This window comes from Pyricularia oryzae, chromosome 3, assembly GCF_000002495.2.
Source record: "Pyricularia oryzae 70-15 chromosome 3, whole genome shotgun sequence".
NCBI lineage: Eukaryota > Fungi > Ascomycota > Sordariomycetes > Magnaporthales > Pyriculariaceae > Pyricularia > Pyricularia oryzae.
Genome location: NC_017849.1, coordinates 1225695 through 1239519, shown reverse-complemented (window position 1 = coordinate 1239519; position 13825 = coordinate 1225695). Strand labels below are relative to the sequence as shown.

Sequence of the window (13825 nt, the reverse complement as noted above, 5' to 3'; positions counted from 1 at the left end):
TGCACTTGAACATGCTGCAGATCGCCGCAAACAGGCAGTATCTCATCTCAAAACCCCAAATCTATTGCGTAACCCAGACAGTCCCATGCTGCCATCATTTCTATAAAGAGCCTCAGCCACCGACAGAATATTTGCCCCCAACGCCAAGCGCCCAAACAAACTCGTGTCATCGTATATAGTCGTACATTGTCCTGCAGCCCTGCTGCTCCAGCAGCCCCCTCATACCGCCACCGCCTGGCCGAAGAGATGGAAATGTTAGCACCAAAGTCTGTGACCGTGAGGCTTGCGGCAGATGCTGAAAATAAAGACACCACGCTCGGAGGGAACAAAGTACTCACATCAGCCTCGACAATCATCCCGGCATGAAACATTCTTTGGCGCCGGCCGCGGTTGTTAGAGATTTGCAAAGTGCTTTGGTTTGATGCATGGTATTTCGTTCGCTCACGGGATCATCCACCAGGCATCACCCTCCTCCTCGGTCCAGATGGCGAGGGAGAGAGGGTCCTGAGAGAGACGGAGAAAGGCGACGTTAGTAGAGGGCAAGAGTGAGTGGGATCTGAGATGGAAAGAGAAAAGCCTGGGGTGAAAAAAAGAGCATGGGCTCTCACCTCGTCGTCACCCATGACACGACTAGAAAATGACGCCACGGTTGTGGCCACAACAGCGACAGCCATTCCGAACCTGGCTGCTGAGCCGACTGCGCTCCAGAAAGTCGTGGACATTCCGACTGTGATGGCAGAGACGGAGTGCTGCTGCTGCTGTTGTTGTTGTTTTTGTTGTTGTTGTTGGGCGAGGGTAATTGGGCTAGTGATACTTGGGCTGATGACCCGAAACGGTGACCGACTTTGTTACCCAAAAATAAAAGAGGTAGGCTTGCGTAAAGATAAAGAAGTAAGCAGGAGGAGATTCGATGAAGGCGTTGCGAGCGCTGTTTCGGCTTTGGGATAAAAGGAGGCAGATGGGAGTTGATGATGATTGGTTGTCCGGAGATTCAAAAGGTGAGGGTTGGGAAATGGCAAGCTTCAAAAAGTTATGAAGAAAGGTCTGGCCAGAGAAGGAAAATAAATAGCGATGCCCTCCGTCATTACTGATCTGGCAAGGGCACATCAGACAGCGTACTGCATTTTTTTGATTGGCCAGCGAAAGATGTCTGTTTGTTTTCTTTTTTCTTGCCCGGTTTGTAATTGGTTAGCCGTGGCTGAGGAACAGGGGTCTTTTCAACGTCTTGCGGGCGTTTCTGGCCTTGCGATGTCTACCCAAATCATGGCATTTGCCACCAACTTGGTATTCAAATACAGCAGACATCCTTGGCTCATATGTGCTCTCCCAGGCCTATAAACTCAGCCTGAGTTGAGCCAACAAATTACTGTACTCTTAGTTAAATACATATCGCCTAAGCCTTGGATTAATTCAAAAGCTGTAGTCTCTATCGCCCGGTGAATGTAATAATACCCTGATGTCACTTCATACATCCATAGATACCTAGGAAATAGGGACCTAGGTACCTAGATAGGCAGGAAACTCCCTACCAGGATAGTGGTCCCTGGCTGTCTTGATCTCGTCCAAGATACGAGACTGATGAGTTCTGTACTTTCAAGATCCTCAGAATTGATATTTCTTTCGTTATGACAAGTGATCTGTGTAGTGGGTACGTTGTTAGGTGATATCCTTTACTTCAAATAGCAAGCGTCAACGCCTTTGTTGGTGATGTTCTTCTCGTTTCCCACAACAGATATATCTAGACTCGATCTTCTCAGCACCAACGCCGCTGTCAGAAGCGCGTACTTGGTGGCTGGAAGCTGCAATCGCTCTAGATGGCTAACACTGCCTCTTGACTATTTAGTTGGTGGAGTAAATCCTGGCAGTCGGGGAGAGAAGCACCAGCCCGAGTGTCCTCCAGTACTACCGGCTCTTCCACCACCACCACCATCAGCAGCTCGATGTCTTGAAACTCTACAACCCCGATAAGCAGTACTTCCCGCTAATCGAAGTCTACATCATCGGAGATCAGCAGCGACAGCAGCACCCTAGAATCAACCACAACCTCGTCGACCGAGGTCACCCCCTCGGCAACAAACATACCCGGCGGCCACTACATCATCCGCTTCCAACGGCCCGCGACCCGGGCTGCACCTCGGACTTCTGGTCGAGCGCTGGCCTTGTCCAAGTGATCAGCAAAGCCGGCAAAGTTTCCGCCCAGGGGACTGCGCAGTGCAAAGCCGCGTGCGACAGCAACGCCAATTGCATCTCTATCGTCTTGTGATTAGACACGCGCTCCAACGGCCTCGAACGCGACATGGGCCAATACCCCTACCAGCCTGCCTACATGGGTTGCAAAGCTGATCTTATCGGCCTCAACGCCGTCTATGACCTACAAATGATTTTGCACAAGTGCAGAAGGGGTGGCTGCACCTGCGAGCGCCGTAAGCGGCTGTGGATTTTTTTCTTTTTCTTTTCCTGTCTGAAGTGATGATCCAGACCTTACCATCCAAGAGATTATATATCGATAAACGCCATAGCCTGACTAGTTCTACTTAACTTGGTGTAATTTTAAGAGAGGGAAAATTTGTGGATCTGTTTGGCGAGCCTGCAAATTATGGCAATCGTTTTCACTTGCCGTGACACATACCGGACGTACGGCATTGTCCCAAACCGTATGTAGCTAGTTCAGTTGTACGTTCATGTCTTGACGGTGTTGTATCACACCGAACTTGTCTTCATCCACCGAGTTCTACACCAATACATCCACTTGACAGAGGATGAAGCCGCTACCATGACCAACAGTGCCATACCATCTGCAACGACACTTGGATGTCTACAATAGCACACACACACTCGCCTTTCCCCCGACTTTATATGAGCGATGGCGAAGAGGAAAATTATTTTCAAGCCACGAAGCTCGATATAGGCTTGACCCAGTTGCATATATCTGAGAAACTTCCCATTTTGAATACACTATCATCAGTTTGACTGTCGTTCGCACCAAGGCATTTATCTTTCGGTGTTTTTCCCGAGTAAATCTTTTGCCTCGACTTGTGGACAACGCAAGGCTCTCGTCGTTGGAGCTCGCCGAAATAGTCCATGAAACTCAAAAGGGTTTGGAGTGAATCAACAAAGGCGGCTTGGCTGGGCGCATGTTTATGACTGACAAAGTGTAGTTTCTGCGTAGTGTAGAGCAAAGTATGCCGGCTTCCACTTCAAAACCTCAAACATCACATTACTGACAGGCAATTCCAAGCAGCAATAGATCAACAAGTCGATAATACAAGGGTTCCATCGAAACGATATTGAAGGTACAGCAATGATTATTACCACACTTGTGAGGTTTACAGTCTACTGAACGCAACAGAAAGTGGAGCTATGGGTGGCTGCGACACCATGATATATACCAACAAGTTCTAGATAGAACTAGTTCTAGAACTAAAATAGGACATTCAGCGATGACATACATATGCACTCGCTAGGGTAAACACAGCTTGACGCCATCAGGACCCGCAATGGCAAGACTGGAGAATCTCCAGGATAGCCCCGGCTACTTCCTATTTTGAGCCCTCTTTATCAGATGGCTTTAGGCTGTACTGGCGGGTGCCCCGCATTAGGTTCTCGGTACTGTGGGGATCCGTAATAGATGGATGCCTAGTTCAACGGCTTACCAATCAATTCCAGGATTCGCAAAGCCGATTCGCTCCTGGGGTGGAATGCACAGGAAGTAATGGGATAGTCTCGATGGTGTGATTGCTGATGCGATCATCTGCAGAACTGGTTCCAATCCTTGTTTTGACAAATCTTGAAGAACAGCGTGCAAAACTCACACACGCGAAACAAAGAATACCAAGAAACACGAGCAGGTCATCAAACCAAAGAAATAATCGATTAATATATACACAGAAACAAAGCGATGCCTGGTTTAGTCGAGGTCACGTCAGGCTCTTCGCTGGCCGAGCCTGTTGTTGACAAGGCAATATTCCCAGATGGCATCAAAACCTCGGGCCAACATGCACCCGTGTACTCGAAAATTCGCCCATACGAGGACTTCCCGAAAGAGATCACAGGTATTACAGCATGGAACGCCAAAGAATTTGTCGACAAGCCCGAGAAATGGACCTATTCTCTTAGCAACGACGATGTAGCCGAGATTGGAGCGGCGGCTGATCGTTACATCGAGTCCGGCCAGCAACTGACTGCCATGTCCAAGGTGCGCATCACTGTTTCCATCCAAAGAAACAAGCTACTTTTTCTGACCAGGTAATGCTGAGCAGGATCTTTTCCAGTTGCCAAATTTGGCGTCTCGCATGAAGGCTCTCAAGGCCTTGCTGCTAGATGGACAGGGGTTCTGGCTGTTCAAAAACATACCAGTCCAGGAATGGGGGCTGCAAAAGTGTGCAACGGCGTACATGGGCCTCGGCGCTCACCTCGGCTACTTTGTCAGCCAGAATGGTCGGGGTCATGTGTTGGGGCATGTCAAGGACCTCGGTGAAGATCCAACAAAGACTGATAGGGTGCGCATCTATCGAACCAACGCCAGGTGAGACTTCTCAACCAGACTTGGATAAGTGCCAGCGGCGGCGGCTGGTGTGTTGAATTGCAAGCTGATCGGAACAGACAATACTTTCACACAGATGCTGCTGATCTCGTCGGATTGCTCTGCATTGCCCGTTCAATGGAAGGGGGTGAAAGCGACATAGTGTCTCAACACCAGGTCTGGAACGTTTTGCAGAGAGAATATCCCGAAGTTGCCAGGTTGTTCACTCAGCCCATATGGTACCTCGACCGCAAGGGCGAGGTATCAGAGGGACAAGAGCCATGGATCCGAGCGAGCGTATTCTACCTTGACGATGAAGGGCGACTTTTCGGCAAGTTCGACCCTAACAACGTCACGTCACTCGCGAGGTATAACACAGGGCCCGACGCCAAGATCCCGCCACTGAGCGAGGAGCAGAAGACAGCCATTGATGTGCTGGAAAAAGTATGCAAGCGAGAGAGCCTCCACATGATACTGCAGCCGGGCGACATCCAGTGGTTGAGCAACCGGCACGTGTTCCATGCAAGGACGGCATACACCAACTGGCCAGAGGGATCTGTCGACGAGCAGGGCAAGGCAAGACCTGCGAGACATTTGATGAGGTTGTGGTTGTCGGTGCCGATCAGTGAAGGTGGATGGAAGCTGCCGTATGCAGATTCGCACAGGAAGAAAAGAGACGGGATCCAGGTCAACGACACGCCGCCGATTTGTCCATTGGATGCAGAATGAAGAATATCGCGGAAAGAACCCAGGTAGTCATTTGCTAAATTGGTGTGTAGCCGCGCGCCTTTGTTTCTGTTTACTGCTGCGCCTCTATGTCGAGGGGGCGGTCTGGTCTCGATCTTCCCGTCGAGAATTGGAGTGAATGTAGCAAGAGGTTCCTCATTTTGAGCTCAAAAATGTCAGGTCCCGTCCAGTCTTGGGAGCAAAATTCAGGCTTGATTGGCTCTCATCGTTTGGGGACAACAAAGCGTTGGCGCTTCGCCAATCGCAGCTCCACCCAGTGCCGCGCTTAAGCACGTGACCCACAGTCGCACAACACCGCTCGCGTGCACCTTCTGTTGTTGCCATCCAGTGAAACGCGATCTCCAACATTTGCGGCGTTGCTTCTGAAACGACAAAGAATGGGTTCCCTCACCAGTCAATTCTTTTGTTCCCAATTTAGCACAACAGTCATCGCGGTGATTGGAGTTTGACTCGTCTGGCTTTCATTCTCTCTTTGTACCTGGGGTCAAGTTTCTAGGCTCACTCCTCTTTTCATTGTCTGGCATTGGCGTTGCATTGGCATTGGCATTCAGGAAAATCAGATTTCTGGTTCACTTGTGGCGACTGGACCCTGTCTTGTTTGCTCAACCTCCTGACACAAAAGAAGCCCGCTCAACTTTATGTCCCAATGTTCTGATTTCAATAGATTGTTCATCTTCATCATTTCGCTTCGATACGCCAATTGCTTCTTTTTCCTTTCTTTTCCTTTTAGTTTGAACTTGTTGCCATTATTTCCTCTCTAGTGTACGCTACAGCGCCAAAAGCATAGACAATTATACATCCATTTGCATCTTCAAACTATCTGTACCACTACTACCGTTACTTCTGAAACCACCTACAAGGATTCACCCTTACAAACACCAAGTCACAGCCAAAGCGGTCCAAGATGGAAGCACTTCAAAGACTTCGCACCGCGCGAAGCGAAACCAACTTACGGCGCAAACCAGTATCACCGATCCCTCCGCTCCCGACCCAGCCTCCGCCGCCCTACTCATCCTCGAAACCCTACGACAACGACGCCGCCCTCGGCCTAGGCATCCAAACCCATATAGTCCCGGTGAACAGCTACGACGAAGACCATACGCCTGTGACGAGCCAGAGGCCATTGATGCCGCTTCCCCTACGGATTCCTGGCCGCCGGGCTCCTTCCCCGGCCCCGGAGACACCGCAAACAACGACACAAGTGCGTCATGAAGTTCATGTTGAGATGCAGACGCATGCACACGTTCAGATGAGGGCAGAGACGATTTCCCCCGAAGAGGTTCCGGGACTCACCCCAAGCATACGGGCGAAGCCCGGCGCCTTCATGAGCAGAAGCAGACCTACCTCACCATCGCCCATCTCTCTGAGTCCCGCCACACCAGACAGCGCGTCTGGCGTCTTCCCATCAACTGAGACCGGGGAGGCAGCAGCCGCCCCGGCCAAGAAGAACTTTTTCAAGAACGCAGCGGACGAGACAGCCTTCTTTGCGGGCGGGCTCATCTCCCACCCGGCAGAGTCTACCAAGCACTATACCATCTTGCGCCACTCGGCTGGTATTGTCATGTACAAGGGCTCAGAGACATCGGTCACCATCTCCATCTTCTCGTCGGAGCCGCTCCCTGTTGACCGCACACTGTGGCTGCAGCAGCGCGGATTCTCGGGCGACAAGGGCATGAAGCTCAAGACGTTGGTTGGCGCGACGGGATCATGGATCAACGTGACGCCTGTCTCGCATGTCGATGTGTCTGCGGTGCCAGAAGGCGACGAGCGGGCTTTTCAGAGAGACAGCGCCAAGTGGCTCAAGAAGGCGGCCAAGGCGGGCGGCAAGGTCAGCAAGCACGTGTGGCGCGAGACGCACGTCGTGAGGATCCCTGCCGCCGCCGAGGACGGGTACTTCCGCATCATCCTGTGCGCCTCGTCCAGCAGCAGCTCCAGCGATCACTACGCCCAGGGAACGTCGCCCTACTATGACGACGGCACAGTGCGCCCGCCACCCAAGAAGAAGACCCTGTGCAGCAGCCCCGTCTTCCGAGTCTTGAGCACAAGCAAGGACGTGAGCGTCATGCGCGGTGCCAGCGTGACCACCATGCCCCTCGAGATGGGCATCAAGGTCGCCAGCACGGTCGGCATCGTGTATGCGAGCAAGTACACCAAGCCTGTCACCATGGCTGCCGGTGCAGCGCAGGGCCGGGCTGCCACCATGGTTACCAAGAAGATCAAGCATTCCGAGACGATCGCCAAGGTCGGCATGAAGGCGTACGACAAGTCAGGGATGCAGGGACGTCTCGTTGAGGCCAACAACAGGTACAATACGGAGCACGCGGCAGGCCGGTACAACACCATCGGCCAGAGACCCGCCGTGTTTGGCGAGAACACTGTTGGCCCCGACGAGGGACCGGAGGAGCCCTTCCCCATCAAGTTTGGCGGCAAGGTGGTCAGGGGAACTGGCAGGGGCGCCAGCGAGCTGAGCATGCCTACAGCGAACCTGGACGACGTCCCCGAGGAGATGCGCCAGCGTCTCCGAGGCGTCTACTTTGGCTGGGCATGCGTACAGCCGAACGGCAGCAAGAAGGCCCAGCCACTAGACGAGGCCATCGACCCCGACTGGCATGAGGCGATCATCACTGTCGGTGTGCCCACGCACAGCGTAAACCCGGCCGTCATAACACAACGCCCGATCGTGACAGTGCACCTCGTCAACGACTTTGGGCCGGGCGTGACCTTTTTCGATGCGAGAATGAAGCTCGTCGTCATGGGCTACCTGCGCCCGACCCTGACAGGGAACGGTGCACCGGCTCCCCCGTCCATGGAGCAGCACCTGCACTGCCTCGCCATGGACAGGATGTTGACGCTAGGCAGCCTGGCGCGAGAGGCGTGGGCTCCCGAGGTGGCCAAGGACCAGATCCGGGAGCTGAAGAACGCGAGGACGTTCTCCGATCGACTGGTGGGGGCGAGGGATAAAGCGCAGATGCAGTTTGACCGCGTGCCGGTGCATCTGCTCGGTGTGCGGACTGATGCCGCAGGCATGATGGATCAGGCTCACGGAAACGGGGGCTACTGGATCTCGAGGTGATTGGTCTCCTACTAATGATGTTGTTTGAGGAGAGTTGAGTGCTGGTCTGAGAGACTTCTTTTTTTAAACTTTGAGATGAAGAAACGACTGATCCGGGATTTATACTTTGGACGCATATTTGGTTTTGGCGATCTGCTGAAGCTGGACTTCATATTTGTAGCGTTTTGTTCGGCATGTAGCATATTTGGACAGGAGTTGGTGTCATTCTAATAATTCAATTTTCCCTCTTTGAAACCATATATAAATAATTCTTCAGAAATACCTAGTGCAACTTAAGCCAATTATGGTCGAAACCATTTTCTCCCCAAACTTGATGCCGCAATTCGATGCAGCTAAGCTCTGCTAGCTACCCTGCCTGCTGATCGCTCGTGTTGGTGCAAGCCACTCCGCTGTACAATCCCTACCGTAGACCCGATTTCTTTCCGATTCAGGGGCAGGCGGAACCCCGCCGGCGATGGCCATGCGCACGGGCCATGCTCACCGTCATTGTCCCATGAAGCACTGGCTTGACTAGCATGGAGAGGGGCAGCTAAGCGGCGCGTTTGATCATGGTAAATTCCAGCCAGATGACTCTCGAGTTGCTGGGTTGCTGACGGCATTGGAATTGTCCAAGATAAAAGGCGCCTGTTCCCCAAAGGGCGATACTGTGTTTGCATATCTGAAACGCAGACGGAAATTAAACAATCTACAAGATGCAGTCCGGAATCTCAGGCAAGCTCCCCACTGATCACTTCAACTTGATAGCAGACAAGCCGTCTCTCTCGCAGCATGGTAAGCGTCGAGCTAACGCCAAGACATCCCAACAGCCTCGCAGGAGCTCACGGCCGAGTTCAACAAGCTCCTCTCCTCCCCCACAAACTTTGCACTCCTCGCTACCATCTCTTCTGAAGCCCTCAAGCCCGTCACCCTCCTGACCTCGTCCCCATCCTCCTCCTTCGACGACAACCTAAACAACCTCCTCGCGCCGCACCTCAAGCCCAATGAAGCACTATACATCCTCCTGCGCCGCCACGATGCCGCCCCGCACCTCGTAGCGATCACCTACATACCGGACTCGGCGCCCGTGCGGCAGAAGATGCTCTTCGCGTCGACCCGCCTGACGCTGGTTCGAGAGCTCGGCTCTGAGCATTTCCGCGACACCGTTTTTGCAAACTCGGCCGAGGAGCTGACTCCACAGGGCTTCAAGAAGCAGGATGCTCACAGTGAAATGGCTGCTCCGCTTACCGAGGAGGAAAGGACTTTGGGGGCAGTGAAGCGTGCAGAGCAAGAGGCTGGCGCTGGTACGGGCGTCAAGGAGATCCATCTCAGCAAGAACATGAACATGCCGATCGATGACGAGGCCCTGCAGGCGCTCAAGGAGCTGGCAGACGAGAGCGGGTCCAGGAGTCTTGTGATGATGGTAGGTTCTTATATGTTCCAGTAAACAGGCAATTGGATGGTGCGACATTTTGCTGACGTGCGGCTGGCGACTTCACGCATAGAAAATCAACCCCGGGACCGAAACCGTCGAGAACGTTGCAACTTCGGCCACCCCGAGCACAATCAGCGAGCTTGTGTCCGAGATATCGGCCACGGAGCCGCGCTTCACCTTTTACCGATACACTCATCAGCACGGCGGCGAGACCCAGAGCCCGATCCTCTTCTTCTACACATGCCCTACCAGCACCACTGGCAGGGTACCCATCAAGCAGCGCATGGTTTACCCGCTGATGAAGCGCGCCGTGGTGACTGCGGCCGAGCAGGAGATGGGCATCGTGGCGGCGAAGAAATTTGAGGTCGAGGAGCCGAACGAGATCACCGAGGAGTCTGTGCTTTCTGAGCTTCACCCTCAGGTTGAGCAAAAGAAGGCGTTCAGCCGGCCCAAGAGGCCCGGCCGATGATTGGCGATTCAAAATGGGGCGCCACACTGGGTTTTCCCTTGCACGTTAACGATGTAATGAGTTGCCGCCTCTGCAGGCAGCCATGGCTGGCATGTCCGAAGTCTACGACCACCCAGGTACCTAGGTTTCTAGAAAATAAAGTGTTGTCGGGGTTTAAATGACGACATCACCCTTGTGAATTCTTCTGAGGAATTTATGTGCATGAGGCCCAAGTTGCGCACATGCAGCACGAGGTGCTCAAAGCGAAAATGTTCATGCTAAAAAAACACAATCCAATTGGAATTTCCAATTACTAGACTCAACCTCTACCCGGGGCTCTTTTCCAACGCCTTCCGCATCGAAAAGTCTCTCTCAACGTCTAGGAATCCTATCATCAACATATCTCAGCAGCCGACAAAACCACTAGTCGTTGTACTCGCCGCCAGAAAGTGAAAATGGTCCTCTCGTCTCGAGCTTCTCCTTCAGGTATTCGTACACCGTAAAGGTGACTGCCTGTCCCGGTGCGACACGCATTATGCGCGGCGTGATCCCTTTGTAGAATGCATGCATGCCTTCTTGCCTGTTTCGAATTGGGTGCGCGTCTTGTCAGTCTCCACTTCTTTTTGTTCCTGAAATCTGCCCCGGTGGACAAGCAACGAGCGGGGTCCACTGCTAGCCAGTAGATCCGCTTGGATTCCGCCTCGAAAGAAAAAGAAAAAAGCTCACCTGAACATCTCGCCCGCAATCTGTGAAATCCTCTTGAATGCGCTGACGCCCTCAACCGCCGGCGCCTTTTGCAGTCTCGTCTTGATGGTGTCGATCGGCGCGTTGCTGAGCGGTCCCATGGCACCCGAAACCAAGCCGATGAGGGTGGTCTGGTAGCCGGGCAGCGTGGTGCCGTTGTACTGCGGCTGCCACTCGGACAGCTTCTCCTTGAAGTACGTGTACGCGGTGAAGTTGACGGCCTGGTTGGAGCCCTGGCGCAGCGCGGTGAGCGAGACGCCGCGGTACAGGGCGCCGAAGCCCTCCTCCTTGACGACGGTGTACAGGGCGTGCGCGGCGTTGCGGTACTTTGGTATGTCGAGCGGGTCGGCCATGCTGTGGTGCTGCGCCTGCAGCCTGATCTTGATGACCTCCATGGGCGTGACGACGGCGACCGCCTCGGTGACGCCCGCAGCCAGCCCCGCCAAAAAGGTCGCGCGGCCCGTCACGCCGCCCGTCTCCTTGTCGGCCAGCATCTGCTTGTACGCCTCGAAGCTCGTGAACCGGATCGCCATCTTGGGTACAATGCCCGTCAGGACCGCGCCCAGGCCCTTGTACAGACCCAGCGGGGTCTCCTTCTTGACGATGGCGGCGCCCGTGGCAAGGAAGCCGCGCTTGGGTGCGCCGGGCTGCCGCGCCCGTCGCGACAGCTGCATCCGCACCTTGATGGTGTCCAGCGGGTGGCAAGCCAGCGCCTCCATCATGCCGGCGCCGCCGCCCGCGATGAGGTTGACGGCGGCAGAGGGCGGCGGCTTGCCGTCTTTGCTGACCTTTGTCGCCATCTTCGTGTTTGTTTCCCCTTAGCGCTGCGCCGGGTTATGTGTGAGCGTGCCGTTGTTGGTTTTTGAGCTGAACCTTGCGTTGCTGGGAGGGTATAGAATTTGGAGGGGTCAGCGAGGTCGAGCGCCGGGACGGTTGTGACGTTTCCGAAGTCGGCGCATGCAGGACAAGGCTGTCAAGGATGAAAGCGTTCGAGTGCAAGCGGGAGGAGCACAACAACCAAGGCCAGGTAGGTTTTACAGGACGAAGGATGTTTGGGCTCCGCGTGTCTGTCCGTCAGGCAAAATCGTGGAGCTGCAAGCGACTTTCACGTGTTCGTCCCGAGTTGCAAAAGGGGGCTGCGGATGCTGCAAGTGGGCAGGGTATCTCCTAGCGCCTTTTATTTCCTGCGAAAACCTGTAACAGCGGGATGCAAGTTCCAAGATGATCGGATTTTGTGTGCACAACCCAAGGTGTCAGTTACTATTTGTCCCAAGGTGATGCTCGCCGAAGTGAAGGAGCAAATTTGGTGAATCTCGGACACGAGAAACAAATACAAGAGGAAGAATTAAGGACAGGGGACCAATGGATCTAGAAGAGTGAACTAGAAAAGTTTGGTTGAAGGGCTTCAGCTTGGTTAAAGCTCTGCCCTAGAGGTATCACATGCAGAAAAATGATGTAAGTGAGCTTGTCCAGGGGAAGCTCCCTTTTTGTAGCTACCAAACCAAACAAGGCCAGGAATTGCACAAAAAAAGAGCCGAAGCAGGGGGGAAATAGGAGCCGAGGGGAAATAAAGTATCAGCTAAAAACAGTACAACACAAGGAGAAATAGAACCGAGAATTGAAGGAATCCCATTCCGAGAAATACAAGCTCAGGTGAGCAATACGTTCTCCCTGTCCCTCCCTCCCTTAAGCCGCGCTCAAGGACATTATTTTTGGAGAAAATGGGGGCGGCGGGCGTCCCACATTGGCAGCCCAGAACAAACCAAAAAGTTACCTTTCGCCCGGCCGTGGCATAGTCACCATGAGATCAGCTGTCATGGGCAGCGCATGTTGTATCCCGTAAAATCCAGGGGATGCATGCTTTTTTTTCTTCCCAAAACACTCGTAATTCACGTCCTCGTGTACTCGATGTTATTTTTACAATTACTGTGCTTCCCTGTGCACTCATGTTCCATCCGGCGACGGGGTGCAAGCTTCCTTGTGTACCCTTGAAAATTGCGCGTCACTAATGTACAGGATGTCTTAGTTTGAAAGAATGGCCCGTAGCCGGGGCACGTGGTAGACTTGATTTGACAGGCGTTTGCCCTGAGAGATGGTGAGATGTTTTTAAAGCAAAACCAATTTCGATGGCGAACTATAGTACCCGTACCTGGTGAATTCCCTAGCAGGCTACTTCACCAAGCCAGCTTCGGCCAAGCGGCAGTCAGTCACTCAAGAGTATTTTAAGGTGGTTTTGTTTTTTCAACGGAAGACATCGGCAGCGATAAAAAGCCAATAGGAAATGTCCAATTCAATTGTCCAGGAACGTGACCATTTTCCCCAAGTTTCGAACCTTTCGAACCACCTGAGTAACATTTTCAAAAGCCCATGTGAAAGAGGGTACCAAATGGACAAGAAAGTGACGTAAGGCCGAATCAGCGCGATGATAACCGACGCCGAAGCCGACCTCTCTCCACTTCTTTTCTTTGACTGTTCTCTCCGCTTGCCCATTTTGCGGAGGAGGGGCGGTCCATCCTCTCCTACTGTAGCTTAGAGCTCCCTGTTGTGGGGAAAGCGAAACAAGAGCCAACCACCACCTGGAGAACTACTCGTTAACACGAAGCTGAACATACGTGGTAAAACCGGGCAACTTCGGAATAAGGGCTTTTTTTTTGGTGACTTGAACGTGCCGAGGCACGGAATAAGACCAAATACTGTAAGCCCGGGGAATAAGACAAAAATACATCCCAGAGAACCATCTTGCCGAGATGTTCCCATTTCTTTTTTTTTTTTTTTTTTTCTGATCGAGTTCTCTTTCGGAAACCGAAGGAGACAAGTGTCGTAAACCGAGACGCCGAGATTGTAACACCCCTAAAGTATCCCAGAGGATTTCCTGCCGGC

At 53.0% G+C, this 13825-nt stretch overlaps 5 protein-coding genes across 5 annotated transcripts; 3 read left to right on the top strand and 2 right to left on the bottom strand.

Annotated features, from left to right (window-relative positions):
• Nucleotides 1-441: 441 nt before the first annotated feature.
• On the bottom strand, nucleotides 442-1124 carry MGG_16667 (uncharacterized protein; the record flags this gene model as incomplete). Its single annotated transcript, XM_003711494.1, has 3 exons — nucleotides 442-504; nucleotides 609-819; nucleotides 1120-1124. The coding sequence occupies 3 exons, from the start codon at nucleotides 1122-1124 to the stop codon at nucleotides 442-444; spliced, it is 279 nt and encodes a 92-aa protein (XP_003711542.1).
• Nucleotides 1125-3898: 2774 nt separating this feature from the next.
• MGG_07619 (taurine catabolism dioxygenase TauD) lies at nucleotides 3899-5251 on the top strand (the record flags this gene model as incomplete). The annotated part of the gene is made up of 3 exons (XM_003711493.1): nucleotides 3899-4195; nucleotides 4260-4525; nucleotides 4603-5251. 3 exons carry the CDS (start codon nucleotides 3899-3901, stop codon nucleotides 5249-5251), a joined length of 1212 nt encoding a protein of 403 aa, XP_003711541.1.
• A 922-nt stretch (nucleotides 5252-6173) lies between these two features.
• Nucleotides 6174-8342, top strand: MGG_07618 (riboflavin kinase; the record flags this gene model as incomplete). Its single annotated transcript, XM_003711492.1, has 1 exon — nucleotides 6174-8342. One exon carries the CDS (start codon nucleotides 6174-6176, stop codon nucleotides 8340-8342), a length of 2169 nt encoding a protein of 722 aa, XP_003711540.1.
• Nucleotides 8343-8780: 438 nt separating this feature from the next.
• Nucleotides 8781-10388, top strand: MGG_07617 (uncharacterized protein). The gene is made up of 3 exons (XM_003711491.1): nucleotides 8781-9053; nucleotides 9149-9741; nucleotides 9824-10388. The coding sequence occupies exons 1-3, from the start codon at nucleotides 9035-9037 to the stop codon at nucleotides 10220-10222; spliced, it is 1011 nt and encodes a 336-aa protein (XP_003711539.1). The 5' UTR covers nucleotides 8781-9034; the 3' UTR covers nucleotides 10223-10388.
• On the bottom strand, nucleotides 8809-12574 carry MGG_07616 (succinate/fumarate mitochondrial transporter). The gene is made up of 2 exons (XM_003711490.1): nucleotides 10928-12574; nucleotides 8809-10781 (listed from the first exon to the last, which is right to left on the bottom strand). The coding sequence occupies exons 1-2, from the start codon at nucleotides 11743-11745 to the stop codon at nucleotides 10625-10627; spliced, it is 975 nt and encodes a 324-aa protein (XP_003711538.1). The 5' UTR covers nucleotides 11746-12574; the 3' UTR covers nucleotides 8809-10624.
• Between the last annotated feature and the right edge of the window lie 1251 nt (nucleotides 12575-13825).